The sequence below is a fragment of the Cherax quadricarinatus genome, chromosome 72 (assembly GCF_038502225.1).
Source record: "Cherax quadricarinatus isolate ZL_2023a chromosome 72, ASM3850222v1, whole genome shotgun sequence".
Taxonomy (NCBI): Eukaryota; Metazoa; Arthropoda; class Malacostraca; order Decapoda; family Parastacidae; genus Cherax; species Cherax quadricarinatus.
In genome coordinates this window covers 10,751,573-10,777,678 of record NC_091363.1, presented here as the reverse complement: position 1 = coordinate 10,777,678, position 26,106 = coordinate 10,751,573, and the positions used below count along the sequence as shown (strand labels likewise).

The window sequence follows — 26,106 nt, the reverse complement described above, 5'->3', positions numbered from 1 at the left end:
GTCGAACGATTCCATCTTAGTCAATCGTGATGGACACTCATGGCCTATAACGTGGTTGTTCTTTTTACCTTCCCGAGCTTCCTATCTCATTCCAATTGAAAAACCAGAAGGCAGATAATAGTAAATTATTAAACATGAAAGTGTCCATTTTAGGATGTTATGCTATAAATTATTTTAAAATAGTCTAAGATGACGAGGATGGCCAGAAAATAGCATATAATATGAAGGGAGGTTAATGGAACAACCTGTTGGTCACGTGATCGCATGTTCGCGCCAAAAGTTGTTTATTGTGTGAAGAAGACGCGGCAGGTTTTCCTGGAGCTCTGAGGGATTATTATTATTATTTTTAAGCCAGTCTAGGGACTAGTACAGGCATGGATGTTGCAGAGACACAGACTGGACAGTCTCACGTCAAAGATGAAGTGGGAGATCGTTGTCAGAAGCTCTTTCAAGACTTCCTGGAGGAGTAAGTTCTCCCGTGCTCTTTTATGTTACTAAGGAGTATCACTTGGAGATGCTCCTTGATGCTGGTCAGGGGTTCTTGTTCATAGGAATTTCATCTATCCTTTTCTGGGATGTAATCTGATTGCCTCCTATTTCTTCTGCTACAGGCTTAACACTGCTTAATGATAAAACTTGACTGCCATTCACCAGGCACTTACTTACTTACACTGTTGAACCCCAATGGAAATAAGTTACGGTCTGAAATTTTTTCGGGAGGTTATCCTGTATGATCCTTGTGGGCTTAGCGCTTTTGTTTATAAAGATTTTTGCTTTATCCTAGCTGTATGACTCTTTTGGGTTTAGCACCTGATCTTTATCAGGTTATCCTTAGTAATTTATACATGTTATGTGGCGCTGTATGACCCAGATGGGTTTAGCGCTTCTTTTTTATTATAATTATACATGTTACTATGTAAGATAATTGTACTTATGTTAACCTGTACCCAAATGAACTTACTTTGGTAATGAGTAATTTACACTGCCATACTATGTATAGTATGGCAGTGATGTCAGCTATGGTCTTTAACTTGTATCAGTTTAACTCACTCCTGGCTACCTACTCTAACATAGAATAAACATCAGTACCATTCACACATACTCCTATACTGAAGGAGAAGGACCAGGAGCTGTTTTCCATATGTTAAATCATTGATAGTTCCCACACCAACTAAATATATTTTCATCCATAGTGACTGAGGAATTCTCCATGATTATAATAATGCAGTAATAATAAGAGTTGACAAGTTCACCATGCAATATTGCTTTCCCATGATCTAGCATTATATTAGTATTATATATCATCTTACACCTGTTTCTGTAGCTTCAGGGGTGTGGTTAATAATAATAATATAATACTGTAATGATCTTTATTTTTACAAGTACATGTACAAGGTATACAGACTATAGCTGACATCAGTGACACTACTATATAGAAAGCCCTTTGTTATGCAAAGTATTTCAGGCAAATTAGGTCAATTTTGTCCCAGGGTGGACTGGACAGGCACCCAAAGTCAGTACCTAACCAGCCAGGCTGTGGTTTATATGTTGGGTTGTGTGCGGCCAGCAGTAACAGCCTGGTTGATCAGGCCCTGATCCACCACGAGGCCTGGTCACAGACCGGGCTGTGGGGGCATTAACCCCTGGAACCCTCTCCGGGTCTACTACAGGTATACACCCAGGTACCTATTTTATTGATAGGTGAACAGGGACAACAGGTTTCTTAAGGAAACACATCCTAATGTTTCCACTCATACCGGGGATCGAATCATGGACCTCAGTATGTGAACTGAGTGCGTTGCCAACCCAGCTGTGGGATAATGTATTAATGGTTTTGGAAATCTTTCTTCCTTCTTTACAATAAGAGCTAAACTATATTCAGGAAATCTACAAATAATTTTAAAGATAGTTGTGTAAATTTGTGCGTTGGGTTTGAGTATGCATTGATGGTGCAGTATATTATATAGATAAGATAAGATAAGATAAGATTTCGTTCGGATTTTTAACCCCGGAGGGTTAGCCACCCAGGATAACCCAAGAAAGTCAGTGCGTCATCGAGGACTGTCTAACTTATTTCCATTGGGGTCCTTAATCTTGTCCCCCAGGATGCGACCCACACCAGTCGACTAACACCCAGGTACCTATTTGCTCCTACGTGAACAGGACAACAGGTGTAAGGAAACGTGTCGAAATGTTTCCACCCGCCTGGAATCGAACCCGGGCCCTCCGTGTGTGAAGCGGGAGCTTTAGCCACCAGGCCACCGGGCCTGATTTAACCCATAGTCCGGTTGGTAGCGCACTGCTTTCATATTGAGGTCAATCCCCAGTGTGAGTGGAAACATTAGGGCACGTTTCCTTAAGACACCTGCTATACTAGTTTACCTAGCAGTAGACAGGTACCTGGTTGGTAGTGGACTGGTGTGGGATGCATCCTGGGGACAAAATTAACCTGATTTGTCTGAAATGCTCTGCATAACCAGGGACTTCCCATATAGTATGTCATTGACATCAGCTAGGTCTTTAAGTTGTATCATATACTAGTAAAGATAAATATAATAATTATTTTTTAATAATAATAATAATAATATTATTTTATTATAGCTAAATACTGGATAAGACAAAATTTGGATAAATCATAAACTACTGCCATTCTTTATCTAGCATAAAATAGGTACTATTAACTGTTGTATATTGCAAATCTCCTCATGACTTGATGTACAGCTATCCTCTCAGATTTCAGGAGGGCGGTGAGGTCAAATATCTGGAGGATGCCAGAGATTTGGTGAAGCCTGAGCGCAACACCCTCGAAGTATCATTTGTAGACATTGACAAGTACAACCAAAACTTGGCCACCACTATTGTTGAGGAATATTACAGGTAAAGTCAATGACTACAGTTCAGTACTATACATGTACTTGGATTTTCACTTTGTAAGCATCGCATACTAAATATTATTGTTCAGGGGAATGCTGTGGTGCTGGTGAAGGGCTCTTGATCCAGAGAATTGGAGCTACCTATCTCTTCCGTGGATCAAACCTATTAAGTCTCATTTCAGAGGTGCTGTATGACCCTTCTGTTTTTAGTGCTTCCCTATGAATATGTATAATATGGTATTGTTTTCATATAGTTTCAGCTGTTGCATACTTGATACAATAGCCAGATTGGTAAGAGGCAACAAAAGTATGCAAGTTTTTGTTTTTCTGCTTTTTTTTTTATTAAAAACATTTTTCCCCATGAAATTGTTTTATGTATTTTATCATTTTATTTGAATTTTTATTGTTTTGTTTATAGGGTGATATTAACACTTAAAGATTGGATATCAGATTGGAGGGAGAGAGTATGGAGGAGGTGAATGTATTCAGATATTTGGGAGTGGACGTGTCAGCAGATGGGTCTATGAGAGATGAGGTGAATCATAGAATTGATGAGGGGAAAAGGGTGAGTGGTGCACTTAGGAGGCTGTGGAGACAAAGAACTTTGTCCTTGGAGGCAAAGAGGGGAATGTATGAGAGTATAGTTTTACCAACGCTCTTATATGGGTGTGAAGCATGGGTGATGAATGTTGCAGCGAGGAGAAGGCTGGAGGCAGTGGAAATGTCATGTCTGAGGGCAATGTGTGGTGTGAATATAATTCAGAGAATTCGTAGTTTGGAAGTTAGGAGGAGGTGCAGGATTACCAAAACTGTTGTCCAGAGGGCTGAGGAAGGGTTGTTGAGGTGGTTCAGATATGTACAGAGAATGGAGCGAAACAGAGTGACTTCAAGAGTGTATCAGTCTGTAGTGGAAGGAAGGCGGGCTAGGGGTCGGCCTAGGAAAGGTTGGAGGGAGGGGGTAAAGGAGGTTTTGTGTGCGAGGGGCTTGGACTTCCAGCAGGCATGCGTGAGCGTGTTTGATAGGAGTGAATGGAGACAAATGGTTTTTAATACTTGACGTGTTGTTGGAGTGTGAGCAAAGTAACATTTATGAAGGGGTTCAGGGAAACCGGCAGGCCGGACTTGAGTCCTGGAGATGGGAAGTACAGTGCCTGCACTCTGAAGGAGGGGTGTTAATGTTGCAGTTTAAAAACTGTAGTGTAAAGCACCCTTCTGGCAAGACAGTGATGGAGTGAATGATGGTGAAAGTTTTTGTTTTTCGGGCCACCCTGCCTTGGTGGGAATCGGCCAGTGTGATGATAAAAAAAAATAAATAAATATTAACACTTAAACTGCTGTAGGTCTAAAAAAAAAAAATCCGCTGCTCAGTGCTGGCAGTTATGAAAAAAATTAAAAATGATTTTATCTTACCAAAAAAATTACCCTGATTTTAGAAGTCCAATAATTCAAGAATGAAAGAAATTGATTATTACTTAAGGAAGTATGAAGGCTGGAAGGTGATGTTTGTGATCATATTATGGCAACTTAGTGCTTGCTGCATTAAGGAAGTTGCTGTATTTTAACAGTTGGATTATTTTAATTTTTTCAAATTTTTTGTGGACCATATGTTTTATGCCAATATCTGTTTTCCTGTTTCACTTATATTCACTCAGTGTTAACATTAAACACATGTAAACAAATGCAAATGGCATTTAACTCCCACAATGCCCTACACACAACAATTTTGTTTTTATACTGCGCTCATTTATGGCACTGATATGTTTTCTTTGATGTAGTCCAAACTAGGCAAATTGGGACCATTTTTGGAGGATCTAGAATTTTGGTGCAAATTTACGTCGCCTGCTGTTTTCCTGATAAGCGTAAATTTATGTCATTGGCAGTTTAAAGGTTAATTATGTAATATTTAATTCACCATCTTGTTTTAGCTAGTTTATTTGTGTACCCTCTTTTTTTTTTTTTTCTTTTAGAGGTTTTATCCCATATAATTTGTATTACCAGAGTGTACCCATTCCTCTGTCGGGCTGTACGGAACTTTGTACGAGATCATGCAGAAGTTACAGTTGAAAAGGAATATTACGTAAGCCTTATTGATGTCCCCACAAGACATAAAATTCGTGAACTGACCACACACAAAATTGGTACCCTTGTTCGCATTTCTGGACAGGTAAGGAGTGGTTCAACAGACGATTGAACTTGTACGTGGTAGGCATTCTCATCTTGTCGTTATAGAAAGAAACTATTATTTAAATTTAATGATAATTTTAATAAGTTGTCTTTCTGCAGTGTGTTCTTGCAGCACATTTAATAAAAAATCAAGGTAGATTTTTATAAAATTTATCTTGAAAATTTCTAAAATACAGCCATCAACCACTAATGTGGACTATAGTTTCCTTTGTACACACAGTTGACTTGTTAATGCACCTGATTATATTTTTTAATTGCCTGAAGTTCACTTGTAAACAATGCAATGTTAACACAAGTAGATTTTGTCTACAAGACTGTATAATTAATTTCTTAACCTCTTTGTTTATATTGAAGTGTAATTGTCTTATTTGTGGTTTAATTAAAAAAAATTGGGTGATCATGTGTCTAAACAGTAAACTGGAAGATAAATGCTTGTTAGTAGTGATTTTCATCTAAGCAGTTGACCAAAACCAACACTTAAAATGTAATAATGTTGGTAGAATTACCGACAATATGTTAGGTAAAAGGACACAAGTGCAATCAATGTGGCATTTTATTGTGGCAAAGTTTTGCTTTGTCAAGCTCGCCAGCTTGTCATAGCTCCTGGAGAGTGAAACGTTGCCACAATAAAATGTCAAATTAGTTGCACTTGTGTCCTTTTACCTAACAACATTTAAACTGGTAAGAGGGCTGGTTAACTGATATTTCAGATAAGAGAAAAGGTCAGTTAGGAGAGATCATATTACCCAAGAGCTGTCACTTGTAAATACTTTAAACATCATTACAAGAATAATGCTGATTGCTTAGGCAATTTCACTTCCCTGTTTCTGGAACAGTTTCTAAAGTCTTATGAAAGTAAAAATTTGTTCAAGAATTTCTCAGATTTATTTTGTACTAGATATATTGAGGTTTGCCATATACACATTGTGCAAATTAGTTTTGAATTATACAGGCTTTCTGAGCCAATGTGTTAGTTTTGATATTTTGTTTGGGTTTGTCTGCAATGCTGTTCATGTTTTAAATCCTTGTCAACTTGACTGAGGGTTGCGTTTAATAAATTTCAAATCTTAAAATGTTTTTTATTTTCTTATTTCTGTTTAAAGTAACAGATGTCAAACACACAAACTATGTTAGATATAAATTCACAAATTTGTGAGTGGGTTACATAAAATTTATATTACAGTATTACTGTTCTTTATTGTGAATTAATAGGTTCTTTTGAAATTCTTGAGAATTGTAGCGATAAGAATAAATATATATTTGAATGAACTTTAAGATTTACCTTGAGAGAAATGTGCTAATGAATTCTAGAGTAACTGAAATTTAGTGGAGTTGCTAAATTCTCAGGATCATGTGCTAACAACTGGGCCACCACCATCTTATAAACTGGAACTCCAGAACTGTGATAAATTGAACCATGCTGTGGTGCCAGAATACCATTAAAAAACATAGATTTAAGTTGTGATAATCTCTTAACAATTCAGCTGAAACCTTGGTGTTCAAGTAGCAGTGCAGTGTTTGAGCATTTAGTTTTAGACACCCTCCAGATGCCGGTGTGAATCCTACGAGTACTAATGACTTCAGCTGAGTAAACTTCGTCTATTTATTTTTCTGTGCGTATTTAATGAGTTTTGTTTACGTGTTGAGTGCTTCAGAAAATTATTACTCGTTCAGTAAAGGAATGTTTTTCAGGTTGTGCGTACTCATCCAGTCCACCCAGAACTGGTGTCTGGAACGTTTGTTTGTCTTGACTGTCAGAGTGTTATTAAGGATGTGGAGCAACAGTTTAAGGTAAGGAACAGTAAGTGATGTAACTTATAAATTTATCAGTAAAATATGGTTATACAAATTCTTTGCTAGGTTATGTAATTAGTTATTTTATGTCATGCAAGTTTTAGCTGTTAGATTGCAGCTCCTGGTAGATGAAGGTAGAGAAGTAGGAAAAACAAGAACCAGAAGCATCTTGAGGCAGTGGAACTTCTATTCCCTCACATTTACTCTTGGCTGTGTGCCTATAGTAAAGTTTTGGTGGTTAGTTTGTATGGCATTTGGTAGAAAATGGGACATATAATTTTGGTAAAAATACATAGATTATCTTGTACTGTATAAGAATAAGAAGAAAATTGTCAAAGTGGGAAGTCTGAATGTGCGTGGATGTTGTGCAAATGATAAGAAAGAGATGATTGTGGATGTTATGAATGAGAAGAAACTGGATGTCCTGGCTTTAAGTGAAACAAAGCTGAAGGGGGTGGGAGAGTTTCAATGGAGAGGAATAAATGGGATTAGGTCAGGGGTTTCAAATAGAGTTAGAGCTAAAGAAGGAGTAGCAATAATGTTGAAGGATAAACTATGGCAGGAAAAGAGGGACTACAAATGTATAAATTCAAGGATTATGTGGAGTAAAATAAAGATTGGATGTGAAAAGTGGGTTATAGTAAGCGTGTATGCACCTGGAGAAGAGAGAAGTGTAGAGGAGAGAGAGAGATTCTGGGAAATGTTGAGTGAATGCATGGGGAGTTTTGAATCAAGTGTGAGAGTAATGGTGGTTGGGGATTTCAATGCTAAAGTGGGTAAAAATGTTATGGAGGGAGTAGTAGGTAAATTTGGGGTGCCAGGGGTAAATGTAAATGGGGAGCCTTTAATTGAGCTATGTGTAGAAAGAAATTTGGTAATAAGTAATACATATTTTATGAAAAAGAGGATAAATAAATATACAAGGTATGATGTAGCACATAATGAAAGTAGTTTGTTAGATTATGTATTGGTGGATAAAAGGTTGATGGGTAGGCTCCAGGATGTACATGTTTATAGAGGGGCAACTGATATATCGGATCATTATTTAGTTGTAGCTACAGTTAGAGTAAGAGGTAGATGGGAAAAGAGGAAGGTGGCAACAACAAGTAAGAGGGAGGTGAAAGTGTATAAATTAAGGGAGGAGGAAGTTCGGGCGAGATATAAGCGACTATTGGCAGAAAGGTGGGCTAGTGCAAAGATGAGTAGTGGGGGGGTTGAAGAGGGTTGGAATAGTTTTAAAAAAATGCAGTACAGTGGACCCCCGCATACCGATTTTAATCCGTGCAAGAGGGGTCATTGTTATGCGAAATAATCGGTATGCGAATGAATTTTCCCCATAAGAAATAATGGAAATCAAATTAATCCGTGCAAGACACCCAAAAGTATGAAAAAATTTTTTTTTTTACCACATGAAATGTTAATTTTAATACACACAAACTGAAAAAGGCATGCACACTTACATGACACTTACTTTTATTGAAGATCTGGTGATGATTGATGGGATGGGAGGAGGGGAGAGAGAGTGTTAGTGTTTAGAAGGGGAATCCCCTTCCATTAAGACTTGAGGTGTCGAGTCCTTTTCTGGGGTTACTTCCCTTCTTCTTTTAATGCCACTAGGACCAGCTTCAGAGTCACTGGACTTCTTTCGCACAACATATCTGTCCATAGTGACCTGTACCTCTCGTTCCTTTATGACTTCCCTAAAGTGTTTCACAACATTGTCAGTGTAATAATCACCAGCACGGCTTGCAATAGCTGTGTGAGGGTGATACTCATCCATAAAGGTTTGCACTTTCAGCCACATTGCACAGATTTCCTTAATCTTTGTAGTAGGCAACTTCTTCAATTTCTCTCTCCCCTCCTCTGAACCAGTTTTCTCAGGTCTGGCCTCTTGCTCTTGAAGTTGATCTATCAGCTCATCAGTGGTTAGTTCTTCATTGTCCTCCTCCACCAACTCTTCCACATCCTCCCCACTAACCTCCAACCCCAAGGACTTTCCCAATGCCACAATGGATTCCTCAACTGGCATAATCCTCTCAGGGTTAGCCTCAAACCCTTCAAAATCCCTTTTGTCTACATATTCTGGCCACAGTTTCTTCCAAGCAGAGTTCAAGGTCTTCTTAGTCACTCCCTCCCAAGCCTTACCTATAAGGTTTACATAATTGAGAATATTAAAGTGATCTCTCCAAAACTCTCTTAGAGTCAATTGAGTTTCTGAGGTCACTACAAAGCACCTTTCAAACAGAGCTTTTGTGTACAGTTTTTTGAAGTTTGCAATAACCTGCTGGTCCATGGGCTGCAGGAGAGGAGTGGTATTAGGAGGCAAAAACTTCACCTTAATGAATTTCATGTCCCCATAAAGTCACTCTGCCATGTCTGTAGGATGACCAGGGGCATTGTCTAACACCAGGAGGCACTTAAGTTCTAATTTCTTTTCAGTTAGGTAATCTTTCACATTGGGGGCAAATGCATGGTGTAAACAGTCATAGAAAAAGTCCCTAGTGACCCATGCCTTACTGTTTGCCCTCCACAGCACACACAAATTCTCCTTGAGGACATTCTTTTGCCTGAACGCTCTGGGAGTTTCAGAGTGATACACTAATAAAGGCTTAACTTTGCAATCACCAGTAGCATTGGAACACATCAACAAAGTAAGCCTGTCTTTCATAGGCTTATGTCCTGGGAGTGCCTTTTCCTCCTGAGTAATGTAGGTCCTGCTTGGCATTTTCTTCCAAAACAGGCCTGTTTCATCACAATTAAACACTTGTTCAGGTTTCAGTCCTTCAGTCTCTATGTACTTCTTGAATTCCTGCACATATTTTTCAGCCGCTTTGTGGTCCGAACTGGCAGCCTCACCATGCCTTATCACACTATGTATGCCACTACGCTTCTTAAATCTCTCAAACCAACCTTTGCTGGCCTTAAATTCACTCACATCAGCACTAGTTGCAGGCATTTTTTTAATTAAATCCTCATGCAACTTCCTAGCCTTTTCGCTTATGATCGCTTGAGAGACGCTATCTCCTGCTAGCTGTTTTTCATTTATCCACACCAATAAGAGTCTCTCAACATCTTCCATCACTTGCGATCTTTGTTTCGAAAACACAGTTAAACCTTTGGCAAGAACAGCTTCCTTGATTGCCTTTCTGGTGCCCACAATAGTAGCGATGGTTGATTGGGGTTTCTTGTACAACCTGACCAGGTCGGCGATATGCACTCCACTTTCATACTTATCAATGATCTCTTTCTTCATTTCTATTGGAATTCTCACCCTTATTGGTGTAGGGTTGGCACTAGAAGCTTTCTTGGGGCCCATGGTCACTTATTTTCCAGAAACAGCACCGAAAACACTGTAATAATACAAAATATTACGATTGTATGCTTGGATGTTACCGTGGAGGCTGGCTGGTAAACAATGGCACGGGCGGCACATGTGAGGCTGGCTGAGGGCGCACATTGGACGTGTCTCGGACGAAAATCGGTGAGCGGGTTTTTAAGCGGTATGCGAGGCAAAATTTTTGCGATTAAAGCAAGCGGTATGCGGATTAATCGTTATGTGGTGCCATCGGTATGCGGGGGTCCACTGTATTAGAATGTGGGGCAGAAGTTTGTGGTTATACGAGGGTGGGGGCAGGAGGAAAGAGGAGTGATTGGTGGAATGATGAAGTAAAGGGTGTGATAAAAGAGAAAAAGGTAGCTTACGAGAGGTTTTTACAAAGCAGAAGTGTTATAAGAAGAGCAGAGTATATGGAGAGTAAAAGAAAGGTAAAGAGAGTGGTGAGAGAGTGCAAAAGGAGAGCAGATGAAAGAGTGGGAGAGGCACTGTCAAGAAATTTTAATGAAAATAAGAAAAAATTTTGGAGTGAGTTAAACAAGTTAAGAAAGCCTAGGGAAAGTATGGATTTGTCAGTTAAAAACAGTAGGGGAGTTAGTAGATGGGGAGTGGGAGGTATTAGGTAGATGGCGAGAATATTTTGAGGAACTTTTAAATGTTGAGGAAGAAAGGGAGGCGGTAATTTCATGCACTGGCCAGGGAGGTATACCATCTTTTAGGAGTGAAGAAGAGCAGAATGTAAGTGTGGTGGAGGTACGTGAGGCATTACGTAGAATGAAAGGGGGTAAAGCAGCTGGAACTGATGGGATCATGACAGAAATGTTAAAAGCAGGGGGGGATATAGTGTTGGAGTGGTTGGTACTTTTGTTTAATAAATGTATGAAAGAGGGGAAGGTACCTAGGGATTGGCGGAGAGCATGTATAGTCCCTTTATATAAAGGGAAAGGGGACAAAAGAGATTGTAAAAATTATAGAGGAATAAGTTTACTGAGTATACCAGGAAAAGTGTACGGTAGGGTTATAATTGAAAGAATTAGAGGTAAGACAGAATGTAGAATTGCGGATGAGCAAGGAGGCTTCAGAGTGGGTAGGGGATGTGTAGATCAAGTGTTTACATTGAAGCATATATGTGAACAGTATTTAGATAAAGGTAGGGAAGTTTTTATTGCATTTATGGATTTAGAAAAGGCATATGATAGAGTGGATAGAGGAGCAATGTGGCAGATGTTGCAAGTATATGGAATAGGTGGTAAGTTACTAAATGCTGTAAAGAGCTTTTATGAGGATAGTGAGGCTCAGGTTAGGGTGTGTAGAAGAGAGGGAGAATACTTCCCGGTAAAAGTAGGTCTTAGACAGGGATGTGTAATGTCACCATGGTTGTTTAATATATTTATAGATGGGGTTGTAAAAGAAGTAAATGCTAGGGTGTTCGGGAGAGGGGTGGGATTAAATTATGGGGAATCAAATTCAAAATGGGAATTGACACAGTTACTTTTTGCTGATGATACTGTGCTTATGGGAGATTCTAAAGAAAAATTGCAAAGGTTAGTGGATGAGTTTGAGAATGTGTGTAAAGGTAGAAAGTTGAAAGTGAACATAGAAAAGAGTAAGGTGATGAGGGTATCAAATGATTTAGATAAAGAAAAATTGGATATCAAATTGGGGAGGAGGAGTATGGAAGAAGTGAATGTTTTCAGATACTTGGGAGTTGAGGTGTCGGCGGATGGATTTATGAAGGATGAGGTTAATCATAGAATTGATGAGGGAAAAAAGGTGAGTGGTGCGTTGAGGTATATGTGGAGTCAAAAAACGTTATTTATGGAGGCAAAGAAGGGAATGTATGAAAGTATAGTAGTACCAACACTCTTATATGGATGTGAAGCTTGGGTGGTAAATGCAGCAGCGAGGAGACGGTTGGAGGCAGTGGAGATGTCCTGTCTAAGGGCAATGTGTGGTGTAAATATTATGCAGAAAATTCGGAGTGTGGAAATTAGGAGAAGGTGTGGAGTTAATAAAAGCATTAGTCAGAGGGCAGAAGAGGGGTTGTTGAGGTGGTTTGGTCATTTAGAGAGAATGGATCAAAGTAGAATGACATGGAAAGCATATAAATCTATAGGGGAAGGAAAGAGGGGTAGGGGTCGTCCTCGAAAGGGTTGGAAAGAGGGGGTAAAGGAGGTTTTGTGGGCGAGGGGCTTGGACTTCCAGCAAGCGTGCATGAGCATGTTAGATAGGAGTGAATGGAGACGAATGATACTTGGGACCTGACGATCTGTTGGAGTGTGAGCAGGGTAATATTTAGTGAAGGGATTCAGGGAAACCGGTTATTTTCATATAGTCGGACTTGAGTCCTGGAAATGGGAAGTACAATGCCTGCACTTTAAAGGAGGGGTTTGGGATATTGGCAGTTTGGAGGGATATGTTGTGTATCTTTATACGTATATGCTTCTAAACTGTTGTATTCTGAGCACCTCTGCAAAAGCAGTGATAATGTGTGAGTGTGGTGAAAGTGTTGAATGATGATGAAAGTATTTTCTTTTTGGGGATTTTCTTTCTTTTTTGGGTCACCCTGCCTCGGTGGGAGACGACCGACTTGTTGAAAAAAAAATAAGTATTTGAAGTCAGATTATCTTGTACTGTATTTGAAGTCTGAGTGTGTCAAGTGGAACAAGAAATCTTTCAAGCATTTTGTTATATTATTGACTGGATTTTGAAAATTTTTCTAATCACTGCTTCCTTTTGCATGATTCTCTTAAGATTTGTTCAGATTTTTATCCCAGAGGGGTTAGCCACCTAGGATAACCCAAGAAAGTCAATGTCATTGAGGACTGTCTATCTTATTACCATTGGGGTTCTTCAGTCTTGTACCCCAGGATGCAACCCACACCAGTTAACTAACACCCATGTACCTACTAACTGGTAGGTGAAAAGGGACAGCAAGTGTGAAGAAACATGCCCAACATTAAGGAGGCCTGCTCACAGACCGGGCCGCAGGGGTGTTGATCCCCAAAACCCTCTCCAGGTATACCTGGAGAGGGATTGAACCACGGACACTCCGTGTGTGAGGCTAGTGTGTCTCCAACCAAGCCATGGGACACCTAGTAATAGAATTGAGATAAAAATATAAACTACAGTAGATATGTACCATATGGCCTGATTTTTGGATTAATATTTAGAATATTTAATTTTAGCCTGAGCTTGAATGCTTTCTAAGCAAATTTGTTATGATTGCATTCTGCATAAAACATGGGAAAACGAGTAATGATAATGCCAACCCCTTTTAAATTTCAGTTCACCCAGCCAACAATCTGCCGAAATCCTGTCTGTAGCAACCGTGCTCGTTTCATGCTTGACACAAACAAGAGCCGTTTTGTTGACTTCCAGAAAGTTCGCATCCAGGAAGTTCAAGCAGAACTGCCTAGAGGATGCATCCCACGCAGGTAATGTGATCGCTTATTCAGTGAAGTTTAATAAGTAGGCAAACTGTTAATTAAGGCTCCAGCAGCTGGGATTGACGGGATCTTGAGAGAAATGTTAAAATCAAGTGGGAATATAGTTTTGGAGTGGTTGGTACTTTATTCAATATATCTATGAAAGAGGTAAAGGTACTTAGGGATTGGCAGAGAGTGTGCATAGTTCCTTTGTATAAAGGAAAGGGGGACAAAAGAGTGTAAAGATTATAGGAGAAAAAAAACCTATTGAGTTTACTGGGTAAAGTGTATGATAGAGTTGTTGAAAGAATTAAGGGTAAGATGAACAGGATTGCAGATGAACAAGGAAGCTTTAGGAAAGATAGGGGATGTGTAGACCAAGTGTTTACATTGAACCATACGTGTGAACATTATTTAGGTGAAGGAAGCTTTCGTTGCTTTTATGGATTTAGAAAAGGCATATGATAGGGTGGATATGGAAATAATGTGGAAAATGTAAGTGTATGGAATAGGTGGTAGGTTACTGAAAGCAGTTAAGAGTTCTTATGAGGATAGTGAGGCTCAGGTTAGCATATGTAAGAGAGGGAGATGGGAAGATTATTTTGCAGTAAAAGTAAGCCTGGAGATTAGGAGGAGGTGCAGGGCTACTAAAAGTATTATCCATTGAGCTGAGGAGGGATTGTTGAGGTGGTTATGACATTTAGAGAGGATGGAGCAAAATAGGATGACTTGGAGGGCATACATGTATAAATCTTTAGTGGAGGGAAGGCATGGTAAGTCACCCTAGAAGGGTTGGAAGGAGTAAAGGTGGTGGACTGTTTATATGTAATCTGTTAATGGCTCACTGAACTACAAGACAGTGCCTTCAGAATTTCACTAGATCAAAGGCATATAAGACCAGCAATTTGATAAGTCATGTGCAACACTTGGGTATCATTGTTGGAGAGAGATTTCATCTGCTGATCAGGCAAAACATCTCTCCCATGAAAATACCCAGGTGGTGCATGTATCTTGTTCAGTATTTCATGTGTTTCCTTAGTGTTGTAAATGTTCCTGCTTTCTTGAATGTAATGTTGGTTTCATGTAGTGTCACCGTAACTAGTGAGTAGTGGGCTCTCAGAGAAGAGAGTCTCGAAACTCATCAAAGGTAGCATGTACTATAATGACATTTTTAAGGTCTGGTATTTTAGTCTATCCATCTGCCAAAGCCTTCATTCCCTTTCACATTTTGTGGTGCTTTTGATGTACACTGGCAGTTCAAGGGCATGATCAGGTTGCTATGTTATTATGAAAGATTTTTTATTGTTTTTCTCTTGCTGCATTAAAATTTTATAATATTTGCTTACATTCATATTTTATAAAAAAAATTATCAGTGTAGTACATTGGTGTATGGTTGTCATGCTTTTGTATATGGTTTGTTTTGTTTATAGTTACTCTCAATTTTTCTAGTGTCGAAATAGTTGTTCGTGCTGAGGCTGTGGAGAGGGCACAGGCTGGTGACCGCTGTGACTTCACAGGATCTTTGATTGTAGTTCCTGATGTTTCTTCATTGAACCTTCCTGGGGCTCGAGCAGAAAGTTCTGCAAGGCATAAAGGTGTGTAGTATGTTTAGTGTGAATTTTTGCAAAATTGATCAACAAAGTTTTACCAAAGCTCACGAATATAGTGCTGGTCAAAACTGAAGAGGGCGTATGTTCAGTTATTAATTTCTCTTACTTGATCTGAAAATAATTTTGCATATAATTACAGCCACTAGAATGTATTTAAGGGTAAGTGTGAGTCAGAGGTGATCAGGACTGTAAACTGAGAATTATTCGAGAAGTGACCACTGTGAATGTTACTGAGAGTTTGTTAGGAAGCTACAGGTAGAGTAATAACTAAAGCTGTGCATTGGCATTTAGTAAGTAACAGTTAAGAATGTTGAATGTAACTAATTCTTAATTAATAAGCCAGTGGTCAGAGACAGATAAGACAAAAACTAATTGTATTAGTCTTTTAACTTGTGTAGCATCCTTAAAAAAATGCTTGGGGCCTTGCAGCACAGGCAAGTCTCTTCTAACATTGTAGATCAGTTCCAAAAAGACACTTGTCAGATGGGAGACTTTAAATGAGATGATTTCAGGCTAAATATTTTTGTCGAAAAGGAATTCTTTTGTTGGACGATTTTTTATTATATATAGAGTTGGCAGTATTATTATTGTGCAGCTATTATAATTAGATGCTTGTACAAGGTATGTTAAACACGTAATAGTTCTTATTGTTACTTGTTGTTTAGGTGAAGAAAGTGAAGGAGTAACAGGCCTGAAAGCACTCGGTGTGCGTGATCTTAACTACAGAATGGCATTTTTGGCTTGTTCCATTACTCCAACCAACCCAAAGGTTAGTCTTGCTTAATTCATGTTTCATCCTGTGTAGTTCTCGAATAGGTTTTAACAGTTTGCTGTTTTTTTTTATTATTATTATTATTAAAATTATTTTGCATGAAAATAAGAAACCCATTATGGCACAACTTTTTTTTTTTTCAACAAGTCGGCCGTCTCCCACCGAGGTAGGGTGGCCCAAAGAGAAAGAAATCCCCAAAAAGAAAATACTTTCATCATCATTCAACACTTTCACCTCACTCACACATAATCACTGTTTTTGCAGAGGTGCCCAGAATACAACAGTTTAGAAGTACGTATATACGTGTAAAAATACACAATATATCTCTCCAAACTATTCTAATAATTTTTCATTAAAATATATATATGGAGTAAGAATTTTGAAGGTTTGGTGGGGATGCTGCAGTTTGAGGGTCATTGGAATTGAAATGTCTGCACACTTTGGGAGCAGTGGGAAATAGCTAACGTAAATTTTTTTATTGAAGTTGTAATGAAATTGGTCAGCTCTAAGGCTCTTATCTTGATTTAAGATGTGTTATAAAGGTGTACATTATTAATATGAATAAAGAAAATAAACATAATTGTAATCATAGCCTCTGTAGTTAAGGTAGCCTCCTAGGGATATAGTAATCTTTCTCATGTTGGCCCACACTTGGTCCCTGTGTTCCTTAGTAGATGGTTTCTCTAGTCTATAGTATGATTTTATGTACATATCATTGAAAAAGTGCATCAAAAATTGCAGTGTTTGAAATAACCTCGATAATACTGTATGCTTCATAAATGTAAAAAAAAAAAAATTTGGGTAATGTGCAAAATTTAGGTAGTACCCTCACTGTGTACGAGCAGTGCCCCAGTCCTCTTACTAGTCTTGCTAAGTGAGAACAAGTAAGGCCACTAGACAGCATTTTCTTACCTAACTAATGTGTTTCAAAATTGATATAGCTTATGAAGGCTTAATTTATATAAAACACCTGGATAAAAAAACCATACCCCCGGCCGGGATTGAACCCGCGGTCATAGTCTCAAAACTCCAGCCCGTCGCGTTAGCCACTAGACCAGCTAGCCACAATAAGATTCATCCAACTAGGTATATTTCTACACCATAGGAAGGTTAGCACAGGCACCACTGTGACCACAAATGCAAGTTTTTACAGACGAATCTCCAGCTAGCATGGCCATGACGAACTCTAGCTCAAGTCCCTTCACTGTTGACTGTGAAGGGCTTTGAGCGAGAGTTCGTCACGGCCACGCTAGCTGGAGATTCGTCTGTAAAAACTTGCATTTGTGGTCATAGTGGTGCCTGTGCTAACCTTCCTATGGTGTAGAAATATACCTAGTTGGATGAATCTTATTGTGGCTAGCTGGTCTAGTGGGTAACGCGACGGGCTGGAGTTTTGAGACTCTATGACCGCGGGTTCAATCCCAGCCGGGGGTATGGTTTGTTTGCAATCGTGTCATTACGATTTCTTGAGACCTGGATAAAAAGTTTAAATTACCAAAAATTCACAAAACTTTAATATCATCTAGTATACTTATACAGTACTACATATTTCTGTGCCTCTAGCAGTGGTGTGTCTACTCTATCTGTATTTCTTCAGTTGTTGAACATGGTGATTGGCAATAGTGATTATGTTTTAGCAAGAAAGTTATAGCGGAAGTACAGTATGCATTCCCTGCAGTGTAGGTATTACATCAGCTGACTGCCAAAACACTTCACATATTAAAGAAGTTCTCTACACCTTTCAAGATAAAACAACTCAGTGTTGACTTAGTTAATAAGGAAAAATGTATGGGCTGTTTGCTGCCCGTTATATCAACATAGTAATATTTTGAGAAAGGTGGTGGAGGTGTTATTTTCTTGCCGATTCTGGCTTGGGCTCTTGCTAAAGCCTGCAGTGTAGCTGACAAATTACTGTACTTTCTCTACCACTAAATATGAAAGTTGGCTCCTCATGTATAGATCACACAAAATAAGTTATACAGACAAATCTTATTTTGGGAGCAAAAACCAGAGTCTCTGCTGCTCTCCCCATCTCCCAAACACAGCCTCCCACAGCATTTTATGTAAATATACTCTATTTTGTTTATTACTTTTTCAGATGAATTTATCTTTAGTATAGACATGTTTGGTAGAGGTGTGGTTAGTTCTTATTTATTAAAATTTGGTGAATGTGGCTTTTATTTTTACCAGTGTTGATATGTTGAGGGGGCCCAACTGGTGCTACCTACCACATTTTTTTCACATTATTTCTTTGTTTTGCTTTATCAAATGTCTTTATCTTTGCTACATGTTTGTCTGGTACAGATGAATTGAGTTCCTTTACTTGATACAGTATGGTAAGGAAATGTGGCTTTTATTTTGGTTAAGTACTGAGGGTATCAGCTGATAAACTTCACCATAATTTCACTTCAGTTACTATAGTAATTGTAAAAGCCTTCTTACCAGGATGGCAAGATGCTCTTCAATCACAGATTGCATGTTTACCAAGGAAATGCCTGGACTGTATAATTGTGTTACTCACAGATTATTCATTTGTGGATTAGTATGAAGTGATTATAACTATTTTGATTATTATTATTAACAATATCATTGCTGCATTATGCTGAACTGGTATGGGCTATTGAATACCAATGTATAGTTAAGTAACAGTAATGTTTATAATTGTTAAACTAGTTTGGTGGAAAGGAAATTCGTGGAGAAGAGTTGACTGCTGAAGGAATTAAGAGACAGATGACTGAGCTTGAGTGGAACAAAGTGTATGAAATGTCCAGAGACAAGAACCTGTACCAGAATCTTATATCATCCCTCTTCCCTACTATTCATGGGAATGATGAAGTCAAGAGGGGTATGTACTTGTTTACTACTACAGTATTAACATTCCTCTGTAAACTTTTCAAAAGTAATGTACTGCATAAATTACTATAAATATTGCAAAATTAAATGTATATGGTATAATTCTTTACTTATAGCTTTGGTCACCCTGTCTTGGTGGGAGAAGTCTGTTGAAGTAAAAATGGCTGTACCCTTGCCTGTGGTTACAGGTGCCTGGGGATCACTTCTCAAATGACTGCTAGTAAAACTACAAAATATGATTGATTTAAAAAAAAAAAGTAAATATTTAATTGTTTACCAGTTAGCCAGGCTTGAATCTTTGAGGCAGGAGGTACTGTGCCTGCAGGCTAAAGGAGGGATTTGGGATATTTGTTGTTTGTAGGGATATCCAAAATGTCATATCTACACACCTCTGGCAAGTCAGTGATAGCATGAATGATGGTGAAAGTGTTTATATTTTGGGGTCAACCTGCCTCGGTAGGAGACAGTGAGGGTGTTACAAAAAAATTTATTTTATTTAAAATTTTATTAATGGCATGCTTTAACGTTGCAGGAATCTTGCTGATGATGTTCGGAGGAGTTCCCAAGGTAACAATGGAAGGTACGACACTTCGAGGTGATATTAATGTGTGTGTTGTTGGTGATCCATCCACAGCTAAATCTCAATTTCTTAAGCAGGTAAATGGTGCAGATTATTTTATATATACAGTATATTTGAAAGTTGAAAGTTGAAAGTGAACATAGAAAAGAGTAAGGTGATGAGGGTATCAAATGATTTAGATAAAGAAAAATTGGATATAAAATTGGGGAGGAGGAGTATGGAAGAAGCGAATGTTTTCAGATACTTGGGAGTTGACGTGTTGGCGGATGGATTTATGAAGGATGAGGTTAATCATAGAATTGATGAGGGAAAAAAGGTGAGTGGTGTGTTGAGGTATATGTGGAGTCAAAAAACGTTATCTATGGAGGCAAAGAAGGGAATGTATGAAAGTATAGTAGTACCAACACTCTTATATGGGTGTGAAGCTTGGGTGGTAAATGCAGCAGCGAGGAGATGGTTGGAGGCAGTGGAGATGTCCTGTTTAAGGGCAATGTGTGGTGTAAATATTATGCAGAAAATTTGGAGTGTGGAAATTAGGAAAAGGTGTGGAGTTAATAAAAGTATTAGTCAGAGGGCAGAAGAGGGGTTGCTGAGGTGGTTTGGTCATTTAGAGAGAATGGATCAAAGTAGAATGACATGGAAAGCATATAAATCTATAGGGGAAGGAAGGAGGGGTAGGGGTCGTCCTCGAAAGGGTTGGAGAGAGGGGGTAAAGGAGGTTTTGTGGGCGAGGGGCTTGGACTTCCAGCAAGCGTGCGTGAGCGTGTTAGATAGGAGTGAATGGAGACGAATGGTACTTGGGACCTGACGATCTGTTGGAGTGTGAGCGGGGTAATATTTAGTGAAGGGATTCAGAGAAACCGGTTATTTTCATATAGTCGGACTTGAGTCCTGGAAATGGGAAGTACAATGCCTACACTTTAAAGGAGGGGTTTGGGATATTGGCAGTTTGGAGGGATATGTTGTGTATCTTTATATGTATATGCTTCTAAACTGTTGTATTCTGAGCACCTCTGCAAAAACAGTGATAATGTGTGAGTGTGGTGAAAGTGTTGAATGATGATGAAACTATTTTCTTTTTGGGGATTTTCTTTCTTTTTTGGGTCACCCTACCTCGGTGGGAGACAGCCGACTTGTTGAAAAAAAAAAATTGTTTTTTTAGGTAGTAGGTTGGTAGACAGCAACCGCCCAGGGAGGTACTACCGTCCTGCCAAGTGAGTGTAAAACTGAAGCCTGTAATTGTTTTACATAATGGTAGGATTGCTGGTGTCTTTTTTTTTTGTCTCATACACATGCAAGATTTCAGGTACGTCTTGCTACTTCTACTTACACGTAGGTCACACTTCACATACATGTACAAGCATATATATACACACCCCTCTGGGTTTTCTTCTATTTTCTTCCTAGTTCTTGTTGTTTATTTCCTCTTACCTCCATGGGGAAGTGGAACAGAATTCTTCCTCCATAAGCCATGCGTGTTGTAAGAGGCGACTAAAATGCCGGGAGCAAGGGGCTAGTAACCCCTTCTCCTGTATATATTGCTAAATGTAAAAGGAGAAACTTTCGTTTTTCCTTTCGGGCCACCCCGCCTCAGTGGGATACGGCTGGTGTGTTGAAAGAAGAAGAAATATTTGTTTTTAACACTTCAGCCTTTTTGGACTTGGGGATAGTTTTGAGCAGTTATGGGAAATGTGATGGATTTCTTATAAAAATTAATTTCATGCTTTTGACGGACTTTTGTTATTTTCAAATGTTAGTATATTTGGTTATGCATACTTTTTTTTTTTTTTTTATTCGTCGGTACTCTCCCGGCCCGGGTCTTTTCCAAGAGTGGTGACCCTGCCTTGGCTCCCTATCTGGGGAGTGTCTCGAGACCTAAGTCTTACTTTTGCACTTATGCAAGTGCAAAAGAAAGAATAAGAGGAACAAAACAAAACAAGATGCAAATGAAGAAATTTACTTTAAGAGAATTTAACTTGTTTATTAAGAATGTAAAGGTTCATCTTTACATTCTTAATAATAGTTTAATAGGTTATGAAGTATAGTAAAATTCAGGAGAAATGTTTAAATTAAGAATTTGAGAGTATATGCTATAAAGAAATTGTCATGGAATATATTGATATCACTACGTTGAAGGGACTAGCTAAATGTTATGATTCAAGGTGAAGAGACAGCCATGCAAAGTAATGCATGAATGTTTAAAGGAAGTGTATTACCATTATTTATTGTAGATGGTGAGAACTAGAATGAACTTGAAAAGAAAAAGAAAAACCTTGCAATCCATTTAGTAGAAGTGGAGGGGATGGAGAGTCATTTGGGATGAAAGTTGATAATTTATTACTGCTATTTTCTAGGTGGCCGACTTCAGTCCCCGAGCTGTTTACACCTCTGGTAAAGCATCTTCAGCTGCTGGCTTAACTGCAGCTGTGGTAAAAGATGAAGAATCTCACGAGTTTGTTATAGAAGCTGGCGCCCTTATGTTGGCTGATAATGGTGTGTGTTGTATTGACGAGTTTGACAAAATGGATGTAAGAGATCAAGTTGCTATTCACGAGGCTATGGAACAACAGACAATCTCAATTACTAAGGTGAGGGGAACAGTATGAGATAGTTGACTGTATTTATAAAATTTCTGTTGCTTAATATTTTTTTCACAATTTTCTCATTTTATAATTATTATATATATAACAATTCATTTATTATCTGACTGAAAATTCCCTAAAGTATGGATAAGACTTGTGTGCAACATTTGGTTATCTTTACTGCTGAAACATTTAGCTTGAGCATCAGGTTTCAGTCAAATGCAGATACTAAGGGACTAACTTTGGAAAATTACTTCATATCTCCCACTGTTTCCAGTCTAAAAATTACCTCTCTGCTTGAGTGAAGAAGCCTGCTGTGCAGACGATACATTTCAGCAATAAATATACCAAAATGTTACATATATTTGATTCATTGACAAGTCAGTATTGTATACCATTAAAAATATCACCCAAGCCTACTGATAGTCAATCTCACAGCCATTAGAATTTAGTTGCTCTCAGAGTTGCTCAGAACCACCACAGCCTTTCAACCCAACAATAACAGAGGTTATTTGTGTAGTAGGTGGTGACTGTTGGCTAAATATTTTTTGCTTGCTTGCATTCATGGGACCGAGGGATGTTGATGTAATTACTTGTGGAAGCAAAGTTCCTTTCATAAACTCATTGAGTGGAACCTGTTACCATCCAGACGATCGGTTAATGCTAATAGGGCTTTGAATTCATTCATTTATGAAAGACACACCTTGTCTAAACAATAACAATGTTTTCATTATTTCACTTAATTATTTCATCTTTGAAATTTGGTTAATAATATTTTGGTAATTTTTGTAAATTATTTTGTGAATGTTCGTTCTTTGTGGATGCTGTATATTTTATATGAAGTGTGATAGTGAATCTAGGTTTCTACTGCAAGTATATTTTTGCTTGATATCAAGAAAAAACACTTCTTAAGTTTGTATTTTGTTTCGCATTTCAGTATTCAGCCTTTTACAATATATGTTTCGGAAGATTGATATTATTTAACTTTGTACAGGCAGGTGTAAAGGCTACACTGAATGCTCGTACTTCAATATTGGCTGCTGCTAATCCAATCGGTGGCCGCTATGACCGAACAAAGTCTCTTCGCCAGAATATTGCACTGTCAGCCCCTATCATGTCACGTTTTGATCTTTTCTTCATTCTTGTGGACGAGTGTAATGAGGTAAGCTTTATTACAGTGTATATTCTTGTTAAGGTACTTCATCTCGGTACAGTACCAAATTTTGTTTTGTTTGCTCGTTTATAAAAAATACAATTATCCTCGATTTAAAAATATCAGAGTAAATTCTTTGCTAATATAACATTTATTTATTTATTTATTTTTAATTTGGACATGATACATAGACGTACAAAGAAATACAATGGTTAAGTGCACATACTACAAGCCCCTTGTACGCAGAGCATTATGGGCAGGCTTAAGGGGCTTCTTTTGTAAAACATTGTTTTTGTTTATATGAAATATTTGAATACAGCCTCTCCTCACTTAGCGATGTACTATACTTGTTTACTGACGACTCGGAGTTACGACAGGCTCTCTGACCAGTACGTTTACCTAAATAATGTATATTAGAGCTGATTTCCTCTATTCTGTTTTTACAATATACAATGCACTACTGTATAAACATTTAAAAATATACTAAAAATGTTATAAATGGTGCAAAGGTGACATTAAAACATTATCAAAGATGGTTGACACAAACCCTCCTTGCTTAGTGACGAATTCATTTACTGATGTTAAGAATGGAATTCTGTTAAGTGAGGAGAGGCTGTATTTGAGTGCTTTGCTATCCTGATTCTCATTTTGTGGCAGCTTGAAAATTTGTGATGTTTTGTATTTATTTCGTGTGAAAACAAATGAGTCGCTCTTGAAAACCTAATATTCTTCCCACTCTTTGAAGCCTTTCACACATTCATTCTCATTCCACTTTATGTACTTGAGTGGCATAATTTTGTAGAAATATTTTATATTATGAACATAAATGAGACATCTTGAAGTAATTGTTTTAATGGTATTAAAAATATTTGATTTTGCCTTTAAAGCCATTCTACAATGACGGTGATCTCAGAGTAAATATAGCTAGTTTTCTGTGTTTGCTTCCGATGGGATTTCTGTTACTGTTGTTGACTTAAAACAAGTGAAGTGGATAACAAAGCTGGGAAAGTTTGGTAGATTATATGTAATTAATATATTAGTTCTTTAGTGGCAAGATGCTAGAATTTTTTTTTATACCTGTTACCTGCCTCTGGCAAGACAGTGATAGTGTGAATGACGTTAAAAGTGTTTCTTTTTCGGGTTACCCTGCCTCGGTGAGAGGCGGCCAGTGTGTTAAAAAAAATAATTGTGTACATGTACTGACAGTGATTATGTATGAGTGAGGTGAGTGTGTTGAATGATGATGATGAAAGTATTTTCTTTTTGGGTCACCCTGCCTCGGTGGGAGATGGTCGACTTGTTGAAAAAAAAAAAAAAAGTACTGAGAGTGAAGACCTAATATAGTTTGAGATGAGAGGAATCCAGAATACTGCTGGATAGGACCACTGCTCACTGGTCATGGAGTGAGTACCCTAATACATTGCCTGTGGAATGCTACCTACTGTAAGTGCAAGATGGTGTCTATGTAGGCTTGTAGGCTGTTAGCAACAACAGCCTGGCTGACCAGATCTTCACCAACAAAACCTGGCCTTAGATTCATCTGCAAGGTAAAAGACCACTTGAAACCAGCCACAGGTATAGTTTGATTCTGCACGATTCTATCCTCTTCATATTGTTACATTTATGATAGTGACAAATCTCTGTGTATATAGGAATGTGGGGACAAGATTTTTTATTTGGCTCCTGAGTTCACAGTAATGCAAAATACAGTTTGTAGCACAGTGGAGTTAATCATACTCTGGTGGACTCAAAAAAAAAAAAAATCTTGGTTGCAAATATCTGGTGTATTGGCTAGCATGCTCTTCTCATCACCTGTGGGATGGCAGTTCAGTACTGAAAGGTTTCTCTTCTGAATTCATGATATGAATTTTCATTTCTTAATGTAAAATTTATTTTTCAGGTAACAGATTATGCCATTGCACGGCGAATTGTTGATTTACATTGTCACAACGAAGAGAGCATTGACAGAACCTATGCTTTAGAAGAAATTCAGCGCTATATTATGTTTGCTAGACAGTTCAAACCAAAACTTAATAAGGTAAGTTCAGTATTTTAATTTCGTATTGTCTTGGTATAATTTATTTATAATTTTATTGTTGAAATTTTAAATATCAGCCATCTCCCACCAAGGTATGGAGGCAGAGTAGAATACTTTATATGCATTTCTTCCCAATCTATATTACCTTTCTAGGAAGCTAGTGAGTATTTAGTGGAACAGTATCGCAACCTTCGCCAGCGTGACTGTTCTGGGGCTGCAAAGTCTTCGTGGCGCATTACTGTTCGTCAGCTTGAGTCTATGATTCGATTGTCTGAGGCTATGGCCAGAATGCATTGTTCAGATGAGGTAATTATTTTCCCATTTATATTAGATGTAGTATTGTATATCACTGCAAGATATGATAGCTAATAGATGTAACATAATATGCAAATAAAGTATTTATATACTGCTTAGTTGTGGCAGATATTCATATAATGTTACTGTATAAAACATGTATGTCCTCAGGTAAAACCAAAACATGTTAAAGAAGCCTACCGGTTGCTTAACAAGTCAATCATTCGTGTTGAACAACCAGATGTTCACCTGGAAGATGTTGAAGAGGAGCAAGAAGTGGAAGAACCCATGGAGACAGATGAGAACAGGGATCCCAATGGTCAAATTAATGGTATGTTTACATATACACAGTATTGTGTTCTACCAAAGATGACAACTACAGTCTGTTTATAGTTGAATCCTCTGAACCCTGGACCCTGGACTTAGTCATGATGATTTACTTTGAAATTTCTCAAGTCTCGATTTTTGTTTGGGTAGGTGAGGGTGTTCCACATTGGTGATCTGTACTTTAGGATTGGTTACACATAGGTAGTTAAGAGTGCCTTGAAGAAATCTTAGCATCCTGATGGTAGCACTACTGTTACATTTGTCAGCCAAGTATATGCTGGTA

At 38.2% G+C, this 26,106-nt stretch overlaps 1 protein-coding gene across 1 annotated transcript in view; it reads left to right on the top strand.

The window, feature by feature from the left end:
• The first annotated feature begins 265 nt into the window (after window positions 1-265).
• Window positions 266-26,106, top strand: part of LOC128701277 (minichromosome maintenance 6) — a 28,829-nt gene continuing 2,988 nt past the window's right edge. Inside the window, exons 1-14 of the mRNA XM_053794928.2 lie at window positions 266-466; window positions 2,734-2,877; window positions 4,872-5,037; window positions 6,750-6,848; window positions 13,474-13,622; window positions 15,064-15,209; window positions 15,890-15,993; window positions 18,670-18,841; window positions 19,382-19,506; window positions 21,784-22,017; window positions 23,006-23,173; window positions 25,065-25,202; window positions 25,356-25,508; window positions 25,668-25,827. Of these exons, the coding sequence (XP_053650903.2) occupies window positions 375-466; window positions 2,734-2,877; window positions 4,872-5,037; window positions 6,750-6,848; window positions 13,474-13,622; window positions 15,064-15,209; window positions 15,890-15,993; window positions 18,670-18,841; window positions 19,382-19,506; window positions 21,784-22,017; window positions 23,006-23,173; window positions 25,065-25,202; window positions 25,356-25,508; window positions 25,668-25,827 (2,050 nt within the window). The 5' untranslated portion in view covers window positions 266-374. The remainder of the gene's footprint in view (window positions 467-2,733; window positions 2,878-4,871; window positions 5,038-6,749; window positions 6,849-13,473; window positions 13,623-15,063; window positions 15,210-15,889; window positions 15,994-18,669; window positions 18,842-19,381; window positions 19,507-21,783; window positions 22,018-23,005; window positions 23,174-25,064; window positions 25,203-25,355; window positions 25,509-25,667; window positions 25,828-26,106) is intronic.